This window comes from Hippichthys cyanospilos, chromosome 17, assembly GCF_059441005.1.
Source record: "Hippichthys cyanospilos isolate Australia breed blue-spotted pipefish chromosome 17, RoL_Hcya_1.0, whole genome shotgun sequence".
NCBI classification, from domain to species: Eukaryota; Metazoa; Chordata; class Actinopteri; order Syngnathiformes; family Syngnathidae; genus Hippichthys; species Hippichthys cyanospilos.
The window spans coordinates 7,768,902-7,787,596 of record NC_142385.1 but is presented as its reverse complement, the minus strand read 5'-3'; the positions used below and the strand labels follow the sequence as shown (position 1 = coordinate 7,787,596).

The window sequence follows — 18,695 nt, the reverse complement described above, 5'->3', positions numbered from 1 at the left end:
GCATGACCTCAAGAGAGACTCTGTCCGTTTTTACGCCATTTCCTCCCCAGGTCCATGTTCGTGTTCGGCGGCTTCGCCGGCGTCCTGCTCAACGACGTACTGGTGTATCGGCCACCCAGTTGCCAGGCTTTCTCCACGGAGGAAGGCTGCACCAAGGCTGGCCCAGGGTTGCGCTGTATCTGGGGCAGAGGTCGCTGCCAGGCCTGGGAAGCCAGAATGAGCACAGGACAGGTCACTCCTGCCCCTTTTTGCCCACCAAAACCGGGTAAGACCCAAATCTATACTCACAGTGGAATATTCTGGTCATATTTTCGATAATTGCCTAAGTGACTCGCTGTACCGCCGCAAGTAGGACCCTTCTCTGAATTTTAACTTAACACACAAGCTTATTATTTTATCTTCAACTCATTTATGTAGAAACTGTCGACGAGCTCTGTTACCGCTTCTCGGACTGCGCCAGCTGCACAGCGAACACTAACGGGTGCCAGTGGTGCGACGACAAGAAGTGCATCTCAATGTACAGCAACTGCACCCTTGTAAGTTAACCAACAGGGGACGCCATAGCGCCATTTTCACTTGTGCCCATGCTCCTACACCACGAAAATGATAATAGTTGTCTGTCACTTAATTGTCTGCTGAAACTATTCACAGATGTTATTCTACTTTTATTTCCATTAGTATTATTATATCTTTTTTACTCTCCAATATTTTGTCATTCGATTTCTTCAACATTTTGTTGCTGAGTCAAACCATTCCAACATTACACCACTTGCGTTCCTTGCTTTTCTCCCCACATCAGAACGTGAGAAACTTCACCGCCTGCCCTGTGCGCAATGAGCGGCTCTGCAACAAGCTGGCCAACTGCAAGAGCTGCTCGCTGAATATCAACTGCCACTGGGACCTGAACCAATCCGAGTGCCACGCCCAAGCTGGTAAGATGCGTACAGTCCATGATCAAAGGTTTAGTTAAAATAGCCGTCACTGGTATTAAATGAGGTATTTTTTCAACTTCAAACGGGGAAAGGCCTTAATTTGTGTTTGGGAACTTGCAAAATCTCACTCTAAATAAAATTTTAGCTGTGCATCTTCCACCTTTTGAGTAGCATAGTACGAGTGGCGCAAACAAACAGTTTTGATCCTTTGGCAGCCCAGCAATGCAGCGAGGGCTGGAGTCAGGTGGGCGAGGCCTGCCTACGGATCAACTCCAGCCGCGAGAGCTACGACAACGCCAAGCACTACTGTAAGAATCTCCACGGCAACATCGCCTCGCTCACCACCGCCAAGCAAGTGGACTTTGTTCTGGACGAGCTGAAGAAGCTGCAGAAGCAGGACAAGGTAGACACTAGACACATTTTGGTGATGCTGAGCATTCTGCTTGAGGTATTTTTTTTCTTTTTCACTTTTCTGCCTGTTCGCACTGTGTTTTTTTTCTTATTGCTTTGATCACCTCGTCTTCCTCGTACTGACAAAAGCAGCTTTTGATATGATTTGCTATCAGAGGTTCTCTTGCATCAGCCACACACTGTATATAAAAAACTAAATCCCTGTTTTGAAAATGTACTTTGAGAGGTTGATGAATAAATCCTTTGTTATAAACACATCCCACTTTTAAATGTCCGCGCACAAATGTTCTTGTAATTTAAAGAGACAGCGTGTGAAATGAAGCTCCATGAAGCACCAGTATTATTTGTTTTACAATCAAGATTAGTCCAGTGGTATAAAAGTACAAAAGGATAACGTTTCTCATCTCTTTGAAACAAAAGTGCCCTCTGGAGGAGGCAGAACATATCACAAGTACGTCACGAAGCTTCATTTGTCCATCATCACTGTATAGACAAATATAATGATACGGGGGAAAAATAATTAATTCCTAATTAAGAAGTACAAATTTTCCATGACCATTTTGTATGCCGCATTTGCAGCATGCCAAGTCTGTATTATCATTTAAACAGAGAGACACTATCCCAGATAAACACTCATAAATCTGGTTTTGTCCTTGGGGAAAAGTTGTATTCCGCACAAACAACCCTCCCAATTCTCCTGATTAATCCTCTCCCCCTGCTGATTTAAACGTGGTTATGCTTGTTGCAAGTCCTCCGGATGTTGTTTGTTGTCAATCTGCAATCCTGACATTCCCCCATTATACATTTGAGATTCATGCCCCGAAGGCAAGTGGAGAAATCATCTGTGAAATTATTTCCTCTGCCCCCTTTTTTTTAATGCATTCTCCGTACTCTGAATAAAATGCAATGTATTTTTAAACAGTGCAACCGAGCAGCGCAGTCATGGCGATTGTCCGCCTTATAAATACGCTGCGGTCGGAGGCGTCTGTGTTAAATATCTTGTGTGCCCTCAGCGGTTGTCGCCCTGGGTGGGCCTGAGGAAGATCAACGTGTCGTACTGGGGCTGGGAGGACATGTCGCCTTTCACCAACAGCAGCCTGCGCTGGCTTCCCGGCGAGCCCAGCGACTCGGGGTTCTGCGCCTACCTGGAGGAGCCGCAGGTGTCGGGCCTCAGGGCCAACCCGTGCACCGCCACCGCGCACGGCCTCATCTGTGAAAAAGCCACGGGTGAGTGACACGGACTCGCTCGGTGCATCTCGAAGCTCCTAATAACGATTGGAGGTGTCTCTATTCATCGACAAGTATTTTGATAATCATCGATGAATCGACTCATTATGGAGATTAGAATTGTGTAAATCCTATTATTTCAGTCTCTATATGCATTTTTTTCAGTTTTTTGACAGTTTACAGACAAACTAGTAATTGAATCATAATAGTTATAGCATTTGTAACCTGCAATAAGCATGTACATTTTTCCACTTAATACCCATCAAGAGCTGAACACTTGCTCCAACAGTGCTGAAGCATTTTTATCCCCGTGTAGAAGAACTCTTTTGTTTGCATTAACACTTCTTATACACGAGTTCTAAAACTTTTCACGCACTTTAACTCATTTAGCGCCATTGACCATTATAGTCATCAAGTATCAATTGTTCCTTGGCTGGTGGTGAATAAGTGAATCTGAAACAGACTCAGAAGTGTATATCATAAATCCAATTCAATCCAACTTTATTTGTTAAGCACCAAAGGGGTGTACAAAAAAATAAAAACATTTTGAAAACAGACACAATAGCTCAACTAAATGAATGAAACAATGAAGCTTCATGAAGCACGTGTGTTTGTTTTTTGTTTTTTTACTCCTCTGGATGGTGCTCTTGGTTTAAAAAATACTATCCGTTTTGGAGTGGAAATGTATTAAATTTCTCCTGCCTCCTTGAACCAAGACCGCTATCCAGAGGTGTCAACAAATTGTCTCAAGTGCTTTAAGAAGCTTGTTTTTCCCATCACTAGTATGTCAAACTAGTAGTCAATTCATTGACTGCCAAGGACGACGATGCATGTCAAAAATTCATTTTAATTTATCCGGCAGTGAAAGAGTTAATCTGTACCCATCATAACTGGAAAAACTTTGTCATTTCTTTTTTTTTTCATCATTTAACAATTCTTATTAATCAACAATAACTGCCAAATAAATAAGAAATTAAAAAGCAGCAGATAAAAAAATGGAATAATTGATAGTATAATTGAAAATGTATCTAAAACTATTTAAGAGTGACTGCACTAACTGTTGTCGCCATAATATGGAGGATCTTAATTTTTATTGTGTTCTTCTCATCTCCTCATTGGGATCTCGGCTGAGAAGAGATAAATATAAACAGACCGAGGAGGGAAGTTGTAGCAAATAAAGGAACGAGTTGTACCTAATGTGAGGAAGCGCTCCACAATCACGTCAGGAAATAAACACCCTGCTGTCTTTTGTTCCACACAGGAAACCCCAATCAGAGCTCCCGCCTCCCGTGCAAGAAACCGTGCTCGCTGCACACCACCTGCGCCAACTGCACCAACCAAGCCATGGAGTGCATGTGGTGCGGCAGTGCGCAGCGTTGCGTGGATTCCACCGCCTACGTCATCTCCTTCCCTTACGGCCAGTGCCTGGAGTGGCAGACGGGAGACTGCCTGGGTGAGCCACATCCCAATAAGCGAAATAGCAGAATGACCATTTTTGGATGGGACGCTGCAGGGCTCCATCCCCAACCCCTGTAAATAGTGGGAGTTAAATGGAAATGGTGGTAATCACAGTGTTTGTTATGACCACGGTTTTCATTTAACCCTTTTGCATTATTTGGGACATTTTTGGGTCATTTTCTTCCACATCATTCAACCACATCAGCAGTAATTTAGCCAAGGGATGGCGCACTCTTTGTCATGTGATAACTAAATGGTCATGACATTTTAAACTTTGTCATGTTGTCACCATCTTGATGATTTTTCAGCTCCATGGTGGCTTCTTTCAATGCTTTACCTTTAATATGATATAAATATAAAAGGATTAGACAAAATCCTGCGCTAGGGTTAATAGCACATTGGCGTTAAATGGAGGGCAGTGCGGTGCAGGTTTTCTCCGGCGCCACTCTGAGGCTCGTTTTTAGCGCTTTTGATTCCTCAGCTTTGGCAGTCAGCACTCATGACAGTGGACAAGGAAGGGGAATCTAACCTCAAGTGTTAGTCTTTTGTGATTGGATTTGAGAGGTGTTTTGGGGGCTCTGTTATGCCCAATTAGCCGCACGCAGCATCCCTTTCACTGTTTGATTTCCCTGGCGACCCAGCTGCAAATTGACTTGCCACCGTTTGCGGCCTTTGAGAAGTTTATTCTAGGCAGTGAGAAGCGCATAAATAGAACCAAGATTAAAATGTGAGTAAAACAGTAAGGTGTAGCACATTCCAAAAATGCGGTTTGTGACCCAGTGATGAAGAAGGAATACAGCTAAAATAACTAAGAAACTTAACTAGTAAATGCCTAGTTAAGTTTGTAAAAGAAAAAAAAAATAGTTCGTAGTGATGGAAAAATGAAGCTCCGTGAAGCACCTGCACTACTTTTTGCTCCTCTAGATGGTGCTATTGGTTTAAAAATAAACATGAGTGGAAAAATGCATTAAATATCCCGTCTCTGAACCAAGAGTGGTCTCTAATGGAGACAAAAAATATCAAAAATGCTTCATGAAGCATTTTTTAATACACTTCTTTATGCTTGTATGACAATAAAGAGTGTCACTACAGTGCAACCTCTGTTTTCACATCCATTCTAGAAATAAAAAAATACCCCCAAAGATATTTTTTATATAAATTATTTTCTAATATAAATAATATATTTTCTAGAAAATAAGTTCCGGTATTGTGAAAATGGATACATGAACGTTTGACATCCTTTTTTTTGAAGTTAACTTTTGATGGCAGCGATTTTCTAAGTTTTTTCTTCAATGTTATACTGTTTCTCACCTTTATCGAATGGTTTGCACTCAGAACTTGCTGTTGTATTGTGTAAAAAGGGTTCAACACACGACCTGTCAAAAATCAATTCAAAATAAAAGCGCACCAGTAAAATCACAGTTTCACTCCACTTATTAGGCCCAGTGTTGTGTGTGTGTGTGTTTTAGCTATCTCACTAAAATTGTTCTGTAAGTGGTCCAGGGGAGTGTAGCATGCTGTTGTTTTGAAATTTGGATTTTTGACAGTATGTGGATGTTGCAGAGCAAACCTGGTGCGCTTTGAGTTGTCAGTAAAAAATTGGCATTATGGAATATAATTTGAACCTTTTAAATAAGGAGTCAACCAAAGCTTCATGAAGCACTTGTTGTATGTTTTGACTCCTGTAGATGGCACTCTTTCGTCAAAGAGACAGGGGAAATGTAACAATTTCCACTGCACAAGTGTTCTCTTAACAAGTTTACGTGACGTTTCTTTTGGATTATGCGCTTGCATTTGGTTCTTGTTTGCGTTTTAGTTCGGTGTCAGTGCCGTGATCATACGTCTGGGTCATACAAGATTGATTTTTACAGTCTTGTCTAACTTGCAATCCAATTTATGGAGCAACTCTAAACATTGGATTTAGTTGTTTGCTGGGATTGATTGACCTGTCAAAATCCATGCTGAAGTCGTGTGTGTTTTTGTGTCCTATTGATTTGGGCATGCTTTCCTTTGTGTGTGTGTGTGTGTGTGTGTGTGTGTGTGTGTGTGTGCCTGTGTGGGTGGCAAGAAAAAAACCCCCTCCTCATCCGACCGCCTCGTTCCTGCACCGTCTGCCACTTACAGCCCTCCACTCCTCCCGTCACAACGCAATTAAATGGCCTTACTTTGGACTGATTGCCGGCGTGTTGTCATGGCTACAAATCCATTAGCAGACTAGCTTGAGATTTGTTTGACAAAAAGAGAGGTTAAAAGAAAAAAAAAAAACCAAAGCACTCAGTGTTTCTCTTGAAGATGGTGGCGACATTCTCTGCCCAGAAGTGCTTCATCTGGCGGCCAAAGTGGCAACACGTGGCTCCGTCTGGCAATTTCGCGTCTGCCAAAGTTGCCTCTGCGAGTGGATCGAAACCCTTTTGGATCTCGGAGCAAGGGTGCGACTTGGTGCCCTGTTTTTTTTTTTTTTTTTCCCCATCATTGTCTACATTGACTCTTTAAAACCAAAAGACTTATCCTTGTATCTGCTCTCACATCTGTTGTTCTGACAGCTTAGCAGATAACGCCTTAATGCCTAGGCGTAAAGCACTTTAAAGCACCTTAATCTGTCGAGGGCTGAGAAATCCTACAAAATGGAATCCTCTCACACTGTCATTGCCGCACGGGTTCACAATGCAGATGTTGGCGTCAAGGTGACTCCTGAATTGAATGTGCAAAATGACCGAAGACTCAAGGCTAGATTTCGCTAATGATTTTAGAATAGAGTCAAACTAAATTCGCCTTTAAAATCATCTTGTTTTTTTTTTTTTTGTCCTCTACAGCTCAGAACTGCTCAGGTCTGCGCACGTGCGGTCAGTGCCTGGAGCAACCGGAGTGCGGCTGGTGCGGCGACCCCAGCAGCACGGGCAAAGGCCTGTGCACGGAGGGCTCCTACAGGGGGCCCATGAAGAGGCCGGCCAAGCAGGGCCTGTCCCACGACGGGAGCCTGGACCCGGCCATCTGCCCCAAAGACAAAGGCTACGAGTGGTCTTTCGTTCACTGCCCCGGTGAGAAAGCCACTTCCTGTTCGGGCTCCGTATTGACGCATGCGTCTCGTGTTAAAAAACTCGCTTTTTAATCAGGGAACTGATCCCTCCCTGAAGACTATTGGAACCTTATGCTTAGATGGTCATGTAAACTAACCCGATAAGAAACTCACTGCTGGTCGTAATGTGAGAACGTCATGGGCAGCTTGACAAATTATTACACAAATATTTTTGAAATTAGTGCTTTAAAAATACATCTTGAAGGATTGATGTGTGTTTTATGGTGGGACAAAATGAACTTCACAACATTACAATTTTAACACTACTATTTAACAGTTATATCAATTATCATTTAATCTGTCAGATGTTTTTATTTAGAAAAAAAACAAAACAAAAAAAAGCTAGCATAAAATGGAAATTGGAAATGTATGAAATCACCCCTGCTGTGAGAGGAGTCACAAAAAAAAATCTCAAGTGCTTCATGAAGCTTTGTTTGTCCATCACCAATCCCCCAGAAGATACTTGTATAATAATTATTTTTTTACGTCATAATGTAATGGGGCAAAAAATGGCTGGCAGTGAATGAATGAAAAAAAAATCATATTGACAATGCAAAACAAATTTCACAATTGGTTTCCTGGTTAAATCCATAAAATTTCGTTTGGCAATTTTGTTATTATTTTCCAGAGTAAAAGCAGATGTTTGCTGGTATCCTGGATTGAAAGATGTGAAAATATTTCTGACCCATGATTGTATCCCTCTCACCCCCACCCCTCACACGCAGCATGCCAATGTAACGGCCACAGCGCGTGCGTGAACGGCAGCGTGTGCGAGCAGTGCCGAAATCTGACTACTGGTCTTCACTGTCAGACCTGCATGGCTGGTTACCATGGTGACCCCACCAATGGCGGCAAATGCCAAGGTGAGTACTTCTCAAAAGTCTTACTGTAAGTCTTACATGAATTTCCTGCAACAATGTAGTTTATCTGATCTGTTATTTCTTTAAAAGTAAACATCGCACTTGTTATGGCATACCTCATCCAACAGAGGGCACTGTTGGGCATCGCTTAGCAGGATGGCCCGTTTATCTTGGCACTCTAAAAGCATACAGCTTCAGGCGAAATGTTCCAAACAAGTAGAGGCTTTTTTTTTTTTTTTTTTTTCAGTCGCTGTGAGTTAAAACACGATTTTCATCAAAAGACAAGCAAATATCAAGGATCAGAGTGTTTGGCTGACATTTTGGCAAGCGGCCATGTGAGAGGGAAGGTCAAACGTTCTCATTCTAGAGCTTTTGCTTGCATCTCTTAAAAATAATCATGCATATATGGAATTGATGCATAAAGCGTAGCATTCCGTGTTCGCATGGAATGATTCAAACTCGACACATGGTGATCTGTCATAGGAAACGTAATTGCAGCTGACTAGTGCTACCATCTGTATATTAGTCTATTTTAAGCTTTGAAGTTGACAATGTAAATAAGTGATTAATATACATTCGAAGCTATCTCTTTGCTGTGCTTTCAGCATGCTTAGAAAGTGGATGTTGCCGGGAATTTATAAGAAATGACACACACAGCTGGGGAGTATCGCGGTGTGAGATAGCATCTGTTCATGCATAGGCAAATCACCACAACCTGTAATGTTTACACAGGTGCTCATCAATGAGCGGAATATTTCTTACCTATCAACCCATGCAGAAATATCAAGCAAATATTCTATGCTACTTTCTCCAGGTCGTTATTCGAAAAGGCCTGCTTTCAATCAAGATTTGAAGTCTTGTTGCAATTAAAACTCATTCAATCCCAAAGACGTATATTTACGTATTTTTAAGAGACAAACCGTTCAGTCCCGGGTATTTAGTTTTGTATTCATGGTATTATTTTTCTAAGGTGTGCGTCATACTGGTTGAAAAACAGCACTTCTCGCCTGAAAAATTAATACGTGCCTTGTTAGGGAGGGGAGGGGGAGAGTGTGCAAAAGATTTGTTTGCAGCGCTGAGACACTGTGCCCACTGACCCTCACCATAATACACCTCCTTGGTGTTTTAAAGCTTAGCGAGGCACACGTAATGTGCTCCCCACCCAAAAGGACGCTGCGGCACTCAAGGAGCCATCCACTCGTCTTTCACACTTTCGACAACGCCGCTGTGTTTATGGTCAATTCACACATGTGCGCACACACTTATCTTTGGAGCTCAAAATCTTAACGTTGACATTTTAGGCTAAAACTTATGTATAACAACTTCTCACTGCTGTACTGTAGTTTCATATATATATATATATATATATATATATATAAAATATTGGCATCAAGTTTAGTCCAAATACATGCATGTTTATAACATTTACGTCAATTTACAAATTTTGACCTTAAACCAATGGTAGTAAACCTGTTTTCAGTGAGAATACCTCCTAAAGAGTAATGCGAAAATTTCTCTGTAAGGGGAGAAAAAATTATTGAACCCCCCCCTCCCCGTCACCAAAAATATAGTATAAATTATTCATCAACTCCAGAAGGTTAGACTTGTCTGATTAAAAAAAACAAAAACAAAAAAAAACTAGCACTACTGACAATGTTCATGCATAAAAATCCTTTACAAAATAGAGGCATACATTTTAACTGTTATTTGAAGTTCAAATTAATTTGCTCTTTATTTGAAAATAAATATATACTGCAGAAACTCAGTTAGAATCTACATACCCACTAAATACCTCCAGGTACCTCCAGGGATACACATACCACCATTTGAAAACCACTGTCTTAGACAATAAATATCTTTATTCTGGAAGAATTCACAGATATCACTTAATCGTAAAGAGTTAAAAGAAAACTGAACAAGTATGTACTGTAGCTTCCATAATTTTCTACAGTCAATATTTTTCATTCTATACTCGGACCCACAGTGTCTTTGTTTCAACTCCAAACAAAAACAAAATAAAATTCCCTGAAAATTTGAATACGGGTAAGTTTCTGGGGTTAACCAGAAATGAATTTTTAACGAACAGGCAGGTATTGATATTCACAAAATTGCCAAATATCGGCGCAGATAATTGGCCTTTCCCCACTGCAGTGAATTGTAATGCATTAAAAAAAAAAAAAAAAATCCAGAATATGACCCTACTTTTCTCCGTCTGTTTCAAGTCAATATATTGACTTGGGGGCTAGGAGTAATAGGACACTATTAGCCTTGGACTTTGGTGGACTTGTGGGAAATGTAGGCTCAATTGCCCCCTTAGGACATCCACCTCTGTCCATGATGGTCCTCAACCATGATTATTGAGGAAGAAAAGAATGGGAAGCTCCTCCCCCTCACCTTTTAATCTACAAAGAAAACCAAGTATCTGTAAATGAACTAAAAAAAATGGGGACGTTTTTTGTTATTGTTCATTTCCGTCTCTCATCTCCTCTTTTCCATATTGTCACCATCTGTCCCCATCCAGCCTGTAAGTGCAACGGCCATGCGAGTATGTGCCAGGTGCTAACTGGCAAGTGCTTCTGCACCACCAAGGGCATCAAAGGGGACCAGTGCCAGCTGTGAGTACGACACACGCACGCACACACACACTTAACCGCGGAATAATGGCTCAGCTCAGCTCTTCCAATGATTGTCCCTGATTGTCATTCAGCTTTTGGAAGCATCGACAGAAATGGAAAATACACTCTCAGTGTCCATACAGGAGATCAGAAAATTCCGACAAATTCCACAGCAAATTTTCCCCCAGCCATTTTTATTATTAATTATGTTATCTTTCAAGTATTTCAAGTATTTCTCTCATTTCTCCAAACTCTAGCAATCCAGAATGAAAATTGGCAATTTGAAAACCTGCTTTTGGCTTTTTCTCATAATCAAATCAGACGTCGTGATTAATAGAGGGACATGAAAACAAATCATAAATGGAAGGCGGCGCAGATGAGTTCAGGTGTTTAACCCCAACTTTCAAACAATCTGTGTAACTGTCTGCCGACGATTCAGTGAGTCATTATTGCTGTCAAGGAGAAGTCAGAAGGACACTACAGATAAGCATATACACATTAGGGGGAAATTAATGGGATTTGGATCACATTAGGGCCACGCTGACTTTCACTCACCTTTTTTTCCTAATTGCACAATCAAAGTTGAAAGCTGCAAGAGCACCACTCGTATTGGAAGTAGAACCCCTGAGGTACATTTGCATCTAATTCTGACTCGTGACTTTTTTTTATGGCGCAGTCATAAGCGGTGATTGTCTGACCTTAAGAGATCAGCTGACCTTCTAAAAATGAGCCTTAAAAGTGGATTCTTGCTCCTTTTCTTTTTTTTTTTTTTTTTTTACACCATTATTGCTAGAAGAGAGAAAACGGTTGTGTGGCGTCGGTCAGAAAGTGCACCTCCAGCATGATTACTGCTGACAGGGTCAATTTGCTCCCCCTTGTGTAGGAGGACCATCCCCACTTAGCTGCCCGTTTTCCCAGTTGTAAGCAAAATGGGCGCCAAGGTATTTTTGTTTAAATGTAGTCAGAGCAAGGGAGGCAGGTCACTGCTCATGCAAATTCATATATTGTGATCGAAATTGTGGCTAAATTGGCTTGTTTGGGGAAAAACATGCTGATACAGGGGTTTTCAAAGTGCTATAGTAAAGCTTTTGTTGCTGTAATCTCTTGGTTCCTTGTATTTTTAACCAATAGGTGAGCTAGCTAGTCATTGACAGGCTAATTGGCTAGCTTGTAGCCTTTTGGCTTGTACTTTTAAGTAGCATGCTGGCTAGCTAGCCAACAAAAGGCGAACTAGCCTAAGCTGGTCCATCAGAAAATGTGAAACTGATAGTGGTGCTGTATGGGCTGCGGATTGCTACATTGTGATGAAAAACACCAATTAATCAGTAATTGACTGCATTAGCGTTTCAAAAAAAAAACACATTGCCGCTCAAAACTCAACTTTTTGTTCGGGCTGTAACACTCTGTGGAACAACAAAATGTCTGCCCATGCAGTCTAAACATATTCATAAGGTTAGCTCGCTAGCAAACCTGCGGGTGGCTTGTATTTTGTACCAACAAGCTAAGCTAGCTAGCTAGTCTGTAGGGCATTTCAACCAAAAGGCTAGCTAGGAGGCTACCAACAGGCTAACTAGCCATCTTTTAATTTTAATCAGGTTTTTTTTCCTGACTCATCAACCAGGCTAGCTAGCTACTCACCAGCAGGGTTTACTAAACAAATATCAATCTAAAATATTGATATAAAAATATCTCAAATATAAATTGCATTTAAAAAATTAAACATGCAATTTTACATGACGGTTTTGTCACTGTTGCAACTTTACTTAACATAAAGGAAACGTAAAAACATGCCAAACTCTTATTAGCCTGTATTTTTTTTAATGTATCATTGAATAATGAAAATAATAAATGAATCATTGAGCACTGTGTACACTGCTGATATTTTTCATAGTATTATACCCACAGATCTTGTTAGCCAATTTAAACATAAACCTTTTTAGCAGATCTTTTGCAGAAATTTATGTCCAGAATTTCTAAACGGTGCGTAACCCATTGCCAGGTTTTTCAATCTTTTTTTTTTTTTTTCTTTAGTTTAACCTGAACAAAATCTTTCATTTTATCTACCAATTGTGTTACAACGCAGAACGACACTGGAGTAGCAGGTGGCTACCAGTTGCTACAAATGACTGACTGGAACATTAAAGCGGACCAGACACCAGCCGGCCAATCACACGTCATTTAGTGGAGGGATCTGCCCTCGCACCAGATTTGGGATGCTTCCTGGTGCCCATTACTGATTATCAAATTAAAATTAAGCCAGGAACATAGAACACACAAATGCAGTTTTTTTTCCCTCCTCATTTCTGATCTGATTAACGTGCTTATTATCAAGCAGCGTCATTTCATCGCAAAAGTGATGTTAAGGTATCTAATCTTGAAAATCAAAATGCATTTTCACCTTCAAACATTAGCGCGCTCAAATAATTACCAGTGTCCAGTGTAATCAAATTGCTTTATTGATTAACAGTGGGGTTGGTGGGCTGTTTGGTGATGTAATTCCTGGTATCTCATTACCTGTAATCAGTCCCCCCCTCCCTCATTCGCCCCCCCGCCCGCCCGCCCTTGGCAGCCCTTCTTCAGCAGTGGCCCTAAAACAAAGACCTCTGCACAAGGGTGCTGCGTCTTTTGCACATGTGCGTTCACACATGCATGCGTCTCCGCCACGAATGCCATTAGGTTCTCGCTATAATGGACGTTCTAATGAAGTGAGGGTACATTAGCACAGGATGGAATTGTTTTGATAAACAATAGACGCTGGTCCTGTGCTGTGATGAGTACAAAGAGGTAGGGGGGAGGGGGTTCATATTTTGCACATGTGATGTGTTTATTAGTCATCGGTTGTGCAAACAAGGGTTGGGAGTAAGGTATTGCTCATGGTATATGATACTGTCAGATACTGAAGATGCTCGTGATGACAAACGAACCTTCATGTAGAGCTTAGGATATTTTTGACTCGTCTAGGTTGCGTTCTTGGTTCAAAGAGGCAGTGGAAATGTTATGTATTTCGACTAAACAAGAGACCATCCAGAGGCGTAAAGGAAATCATCTTCTTACTTCTCTCTTTAACATCACCAGCAATCTTGGGACCAATAGCTAACCATATTAAAGTTTGAATTCAGCACTAAAATGCGCAATAAAAACCTCATTGAAAGCACTCTCAACGAGATCAAGTCTTTAGGCGGCCATCTTTGTGACCCCGTCCGCCGACCAATAGCAGACCGGCATCTTCGTGACCCCCGTGACGTGAACAAAACAAAACAAACGCTGTTTTCACGTGGCACCAAAGTTCATCTTGAACCTTTGCGCTCCAGCGCAGCGGTGCAAGTTTGTGTTGATTAAATTAAGATACAGCGTAACAAACGGCAGAGCGCAATCAAGATGCGTGTGTGCGTGCGTGTGTGCATTCATGCAGGTGCAGATTAAATTAAGATACAGTGGGGAGGAGTTGCATTATCCACTCCCCCTTGGACGACATGCATGCGTATTTGTCTGTTCTACAAATGCGAGCGTTTGTCTCCTATCTTTAATGTACGGGCATGAAAGCTCACTCTTCTCCGTCCTTGCCCGTTAAAAAGCCAGGCAGCCGCAATCGCTCGCATCCACTCACTGACGCTTGCTTGACCTTTTAGATTTGACGCTCAGATATTATGTCCAAGTGATACTTGATCATGTCACTTAATACTCTGAAAGCATGCATTTATTTCCACAGCGTGCATCCGTTCAAATCTATTTGTCATTCTGCCGCTAAAAGCTACCGGAGGGACGTTGGGACTCGTCAGGTGGTCTAGACTGGAAGCATAACAAATTAAAAGCTACTGTGTGGAACTCAAACGTATGCCTCAAATAATTGCTGGGTACTTCTTAAAGAAACGCCTAACTTGTTACTATATTTTATAAAATGCTGTAGATTGGTTGCTAAATGGTGCTCTTCTTAGTTATTAACTCATCCAATCACATTTTTTTTAAGAGTCCAGACATCCAATCCTAGGCACATTTTAGAGGGTCTAAAAATGGCTGGTACTAAATGAAAGAAGTACACAAATAAGCCAGTACTTTGGGGAATAAAGTACAGAAGTAATTGGTTACTTTAGACAAAATGGTACTTTTGTACTTGAGTAATTAGTCCCATAGACAAATCTTTAGGCTATTTTTAAGAGTCCAGACATTCAATTGTATGGAATTATCTAAATTATTACACTTTTTTTTCCAAGCAATAGATTTTTTTTGTGATTAAATACATTAGGTAACAAATACTGAAGAGGTTGATTACCTTAAGTAACAAAATGATAAAGTACTACCTTAAGGTAATCAAGTTCTAATCTGATTTACTTTAGGTACTCAAGTAATAAAGTAATTAAATACATTAGATAGTAAATACTAAAGTGATTACTTCAGGTTAAAAAAGTATTTTAGTAATCTGCTGTTTTAAGATCAGTATTAAATTACATTAGTCACTAAAGTACTAAAAGCAATCAATTATATTTGGTCAAAAAGTACTAAAGAAACCAAGTACTTTAAAACTTATGTACATAATCTTTTACTTGATTCTCTAAGTAATCAAAGTATTTACAGTAGATGCTTAAGTCACTTATAGTTACTTAAATCACTTAAATACTACAGTAATTATTCACTTCATTGCGTAATTCAATTAATGCCAGACGTTTTTGGATATTCTTTTGGCCAAATACTTGAAAAAAAAAAAGTAACTGGGATGGAATGGCTGGACTTGAAAAAAAATATATATATATTTGGGATTGAATGAGTTGATATGCTTTCTAGAAATTATATGAGAAGCACAGAACAGGTTGCCCTTAATGTTTCATATCTGTCACCTTCAATGTAATATTGGAGTCACGTTTTTAGCTTGGTGGCCTGCCCTCCTACACACAATCTCCTCTACGACCGTTTGATTGCACGTTATTGTCCTAACAACGCATAAAATATGACAAGCGTGACACAAATGCCTTGTGATAATGGATATTCATGAGCTTAAATGCTCTCTTTTAACACATTGTTGCACACATCTATAGTAGATGATAATAATAGGCCATCTACCAGGTTAAAGTGCAGCAATGTTATGGTCATGACTTCGGCGTGTACCGCGGACCATTAAATGCGTAAAAGCTTCCGTGGAAGGAAGGGGTGATGCATGGAGGGCTAGGTAAAGTACACATCACAATGAACATTGCCATATGCTCCTGCTCATGATTGGGGATTTGCATAAAAGGATGCGCATCTCCATCTGTGAAGGTGATCATGATGTGGTGAATAGGGTCATGCTCTGGATAGACTTGGATAGGCTCGATAGGTAGGAATGACTGCTGTCATGATAGGGATTCACAGGAATAAATAACAAAATAAATAAAATCAATAATACATAAATATTCAGTGGAAGTAAAATACCCAAATGTTATTTTTATAGTCCTTTCATTTGTTTTGTGCTCAATATAGGTGTATTTTCTTTATATAAATTTTGTTTCCCATATACATATACAGTATACATATATACCGTATTTTCCACATTATAATTTGCACCTTCAATTAATGACATATTTTAAAACTTTTACCATATATAAGGCGCACTGGATTATAAGACGCACCCTCAGGTAATGACATATTTTAAAACTTTTTCAATCACAATATAGTAATACTCAAAGTAATAACAATATTAACACAAATAATAACGCTAAACTCTCAATAGCATAATAAATCTACGAATCCCAATCTCAATATTGATCCATATATAAGGCGCACCATCAGCTTTTTAAAAAAAATTAAGGCTTTTAGTCTTATAGTCTTTTAGTCTTATAGTGCGGAAAATACGGTGTATATATATATATATATATATATATATATATATATATATATATATACAATATATAATATATGTGTGTGTGTGTATTTGTGTCAAATTCATGTCATTTTTGAATTTATGAAGGTCTTTGAGGCTATATTATAGCTTAAAGTTTTAGTTCAATTCATTTCCTGAACCGCAATGCAAGTTTATCCCAAAAAAGGCTGATATATGCCGGTGATTCATAGCGTGACAAAAATGATCTGACACTCTCTCTCTGATAGCAATCAAACCTCGCAAGTACCGCTGTCATCGTTCGCGTCCTCGTCTCACTCGCATTCAGACTGTTTGCTGGACGCCGTTTAGTCATGCCACTTTCCATCTTTGCCGTTCAGATGGTTTGTGCGTTTTTCTTTTTTTTTCCTTTTTTTTTTTGTGAGATGCCACAGACGCCGCGGGCTTGAAACCAGGACGTCTGTCAAATAACAACAATGGCTCAGAGGCAAACGCAATGGAGTAATTGCCCATCCAGCACCTTCTTTTTCCGCCCCCCCACACTCCATTTTTAGCCCCCAGAGTTAGGACCCTCATTAGTGGCGTTCATAGATTAATTGGCCCTCAGTTTACAGTCTTTTCACACAGGCCATATGTTAATCACAGGCTTATTATTGCCTCATTGTGTTTGGAGGGGAACTTGAATTTAAAGTTTGAGAATGCACTGATAAATGGAATATTTTTTGTTTCAATGCAAGAAGGCTAATTTATTTTCTGGAGAATGATGTTTGGCCAATGTCCTTGAATTTTTCATTATCTTTTTAGTTAGAATGCCCGCCACGCCCATTAATACTGACTGAATGACTTCATGCCAAAAGTCTGGGTCGATCGTAACTTTAAATGAAGAAAAGATGGTAAAAATCACTTTGGTAATAATGCAATTAAAGGTTCGGTATTTAATTGACAAACTGTTGCCAAATAATCACTAATCATTTTTGGTTATCTATTCATGGTTTAGAGAGCTAAAATTTGTCCAAGTGCTCTGAACTTTTTTCAGATTACTTTTGTCCTCTATGGCACGAGACTTATTTTCATTGTGTTAAATCTGCCTTTATACTTGAAAACATTTTTGCCAATTTTCTTATGTTATTCTATTGTACCAAACCGGAAATCAAAGCGTAAAAAAGAAAAGTGTTTTTGCTTCTCAAATTAAAAAGAAAAAAACAGTTTTTAAGTAAAGTAATTGGAATGAGCATAGTTTTATTTTCAATCCCATTCATTAATTTATTAACAAAACAATTGACAGACTAACCCTGTGGTTCTCAAAAGGGGGGGTATGAGGGTACATAAAATTACTCAGGGGCGTACAAGACATTTTAACAGGGTTTCTGAAGGTACTGTACTAGCAATTATAATTGAATGCCATGACCGGAATTTTCATATTAAGACCAAATCAATTGGAACATGAATCACTTTATTGCTAAAGAGTTTTCTAATGACTCCTTTGAAAAATGACATTTTTAGATTTTTTTTTTAATATAAATTAACGTGTCTCAAAAGCAAAGGAACATATTTGTATCAACTTATGTTTATTATAAAAAAAAAAACATATTTTCTCTGCTTTATGGTAAAGAACCTGTATTTTTGGTGAACCCGACCCAAGAACAAACCATCGATAGCGCTTGTATTTGACACCCAGTTTGTTTCCTTTGTAGGCTTTGTTTAAAATACACGTTCAGGCGCATCTAGCAAGATCTCCCCTGCCGCTCAACTTATTTTTGAGGCGATTCCAAAACGGCAGATGAAAGCTAGTTTCCTCTGAACCCCGCAAAGGTGTTCGCCCCCCGGTTCTGATTTCCAAATCCCAACATACCGAGTTATTAAACCTGATACAAAACAAAGCTAAAGCCTTTGGCGCATTGCTCACTTGGTTCATCTCCCAAATATGAACATTTTTATATTTTACATAAAGAATTCACCTGGATTGGCACACAGCTTTGACATTGTAGGATTACGTTTACATAAGTTTTCCGTTGAAGGGCTTTAAAGGGATTTAACTGTGCGTTGACGTTTGAAGCCGCCTCTGTAATCACAGCATATGTTAAGTTTCACATCACTGTGTTGATTTTGATGAAGCAATTAAGTGCGTCAAATGAGCAAAATGATCAAGCAGAGGCTACGTAAATGTTCATCTGGCGCTCTCTTCTCTTTTCGTCTCTGCAGGTGTGACTCGGAAAACCGTTACCTTGGCAATCCGCTCAGGGGAACTTGTTATTGTGAGTACATTCCACGGCGCTTCCACGCGCTACCCATACACGACTTAATTAT

At 39.9% G+C, this 18,695-nt stretch overlaps 1 protein-coding gene across 1 annotated transcript in view; it reads left to right on the top strand.

Moving 5' to 3' along the window:
* The window catches only part of atrnl1b (attractin like 1b), a 61,336-nt gene that overhangs the window by 12,655 nt on the left and 29,986 nt on the right, over positions 1 to 18,695 (top strand). Inside the window, exons 12-21 of the mRNA XM_088439491.1 lie at positions 51 to 265; positions 418 to 536; positions 800 to 932; positions 1,148 to 1,335; positions 2,357 to 2,570; positions 3,832 to 4,023; positions 6,842 to 7,066; positions 7,830 to 7,967; positions 10,486 to 10,579; positions 18,591 to 18,643. Of these exons, the coding sequence (XP_088295617.1) occupies positions 51 to 265; positions 418 to 536; positions 800 to 932; positions 1,148 to 1,335; positions 2,357 to 2,570; positions 3,832 to 4,023; positions 6,842 to 7,066; positions 7,830 to 7,967; positions 10,486 to 10,579; positions 18,591 to 18,643 (1,571 nt within the window). The remainder of the gene's footprint in view (positions 1 to 50; positions 266 to 417; positions 537 to 799; positions 933 to 1,147; positions 1,336 to 2,356; positions 2,571 to 3,831; positions 4,024 to 6,841; positions 7,067 to 7,829; positions 7,968 to 10,485; positions 10,580 to 18,590; positions 18,644 to 18,695) is intronic.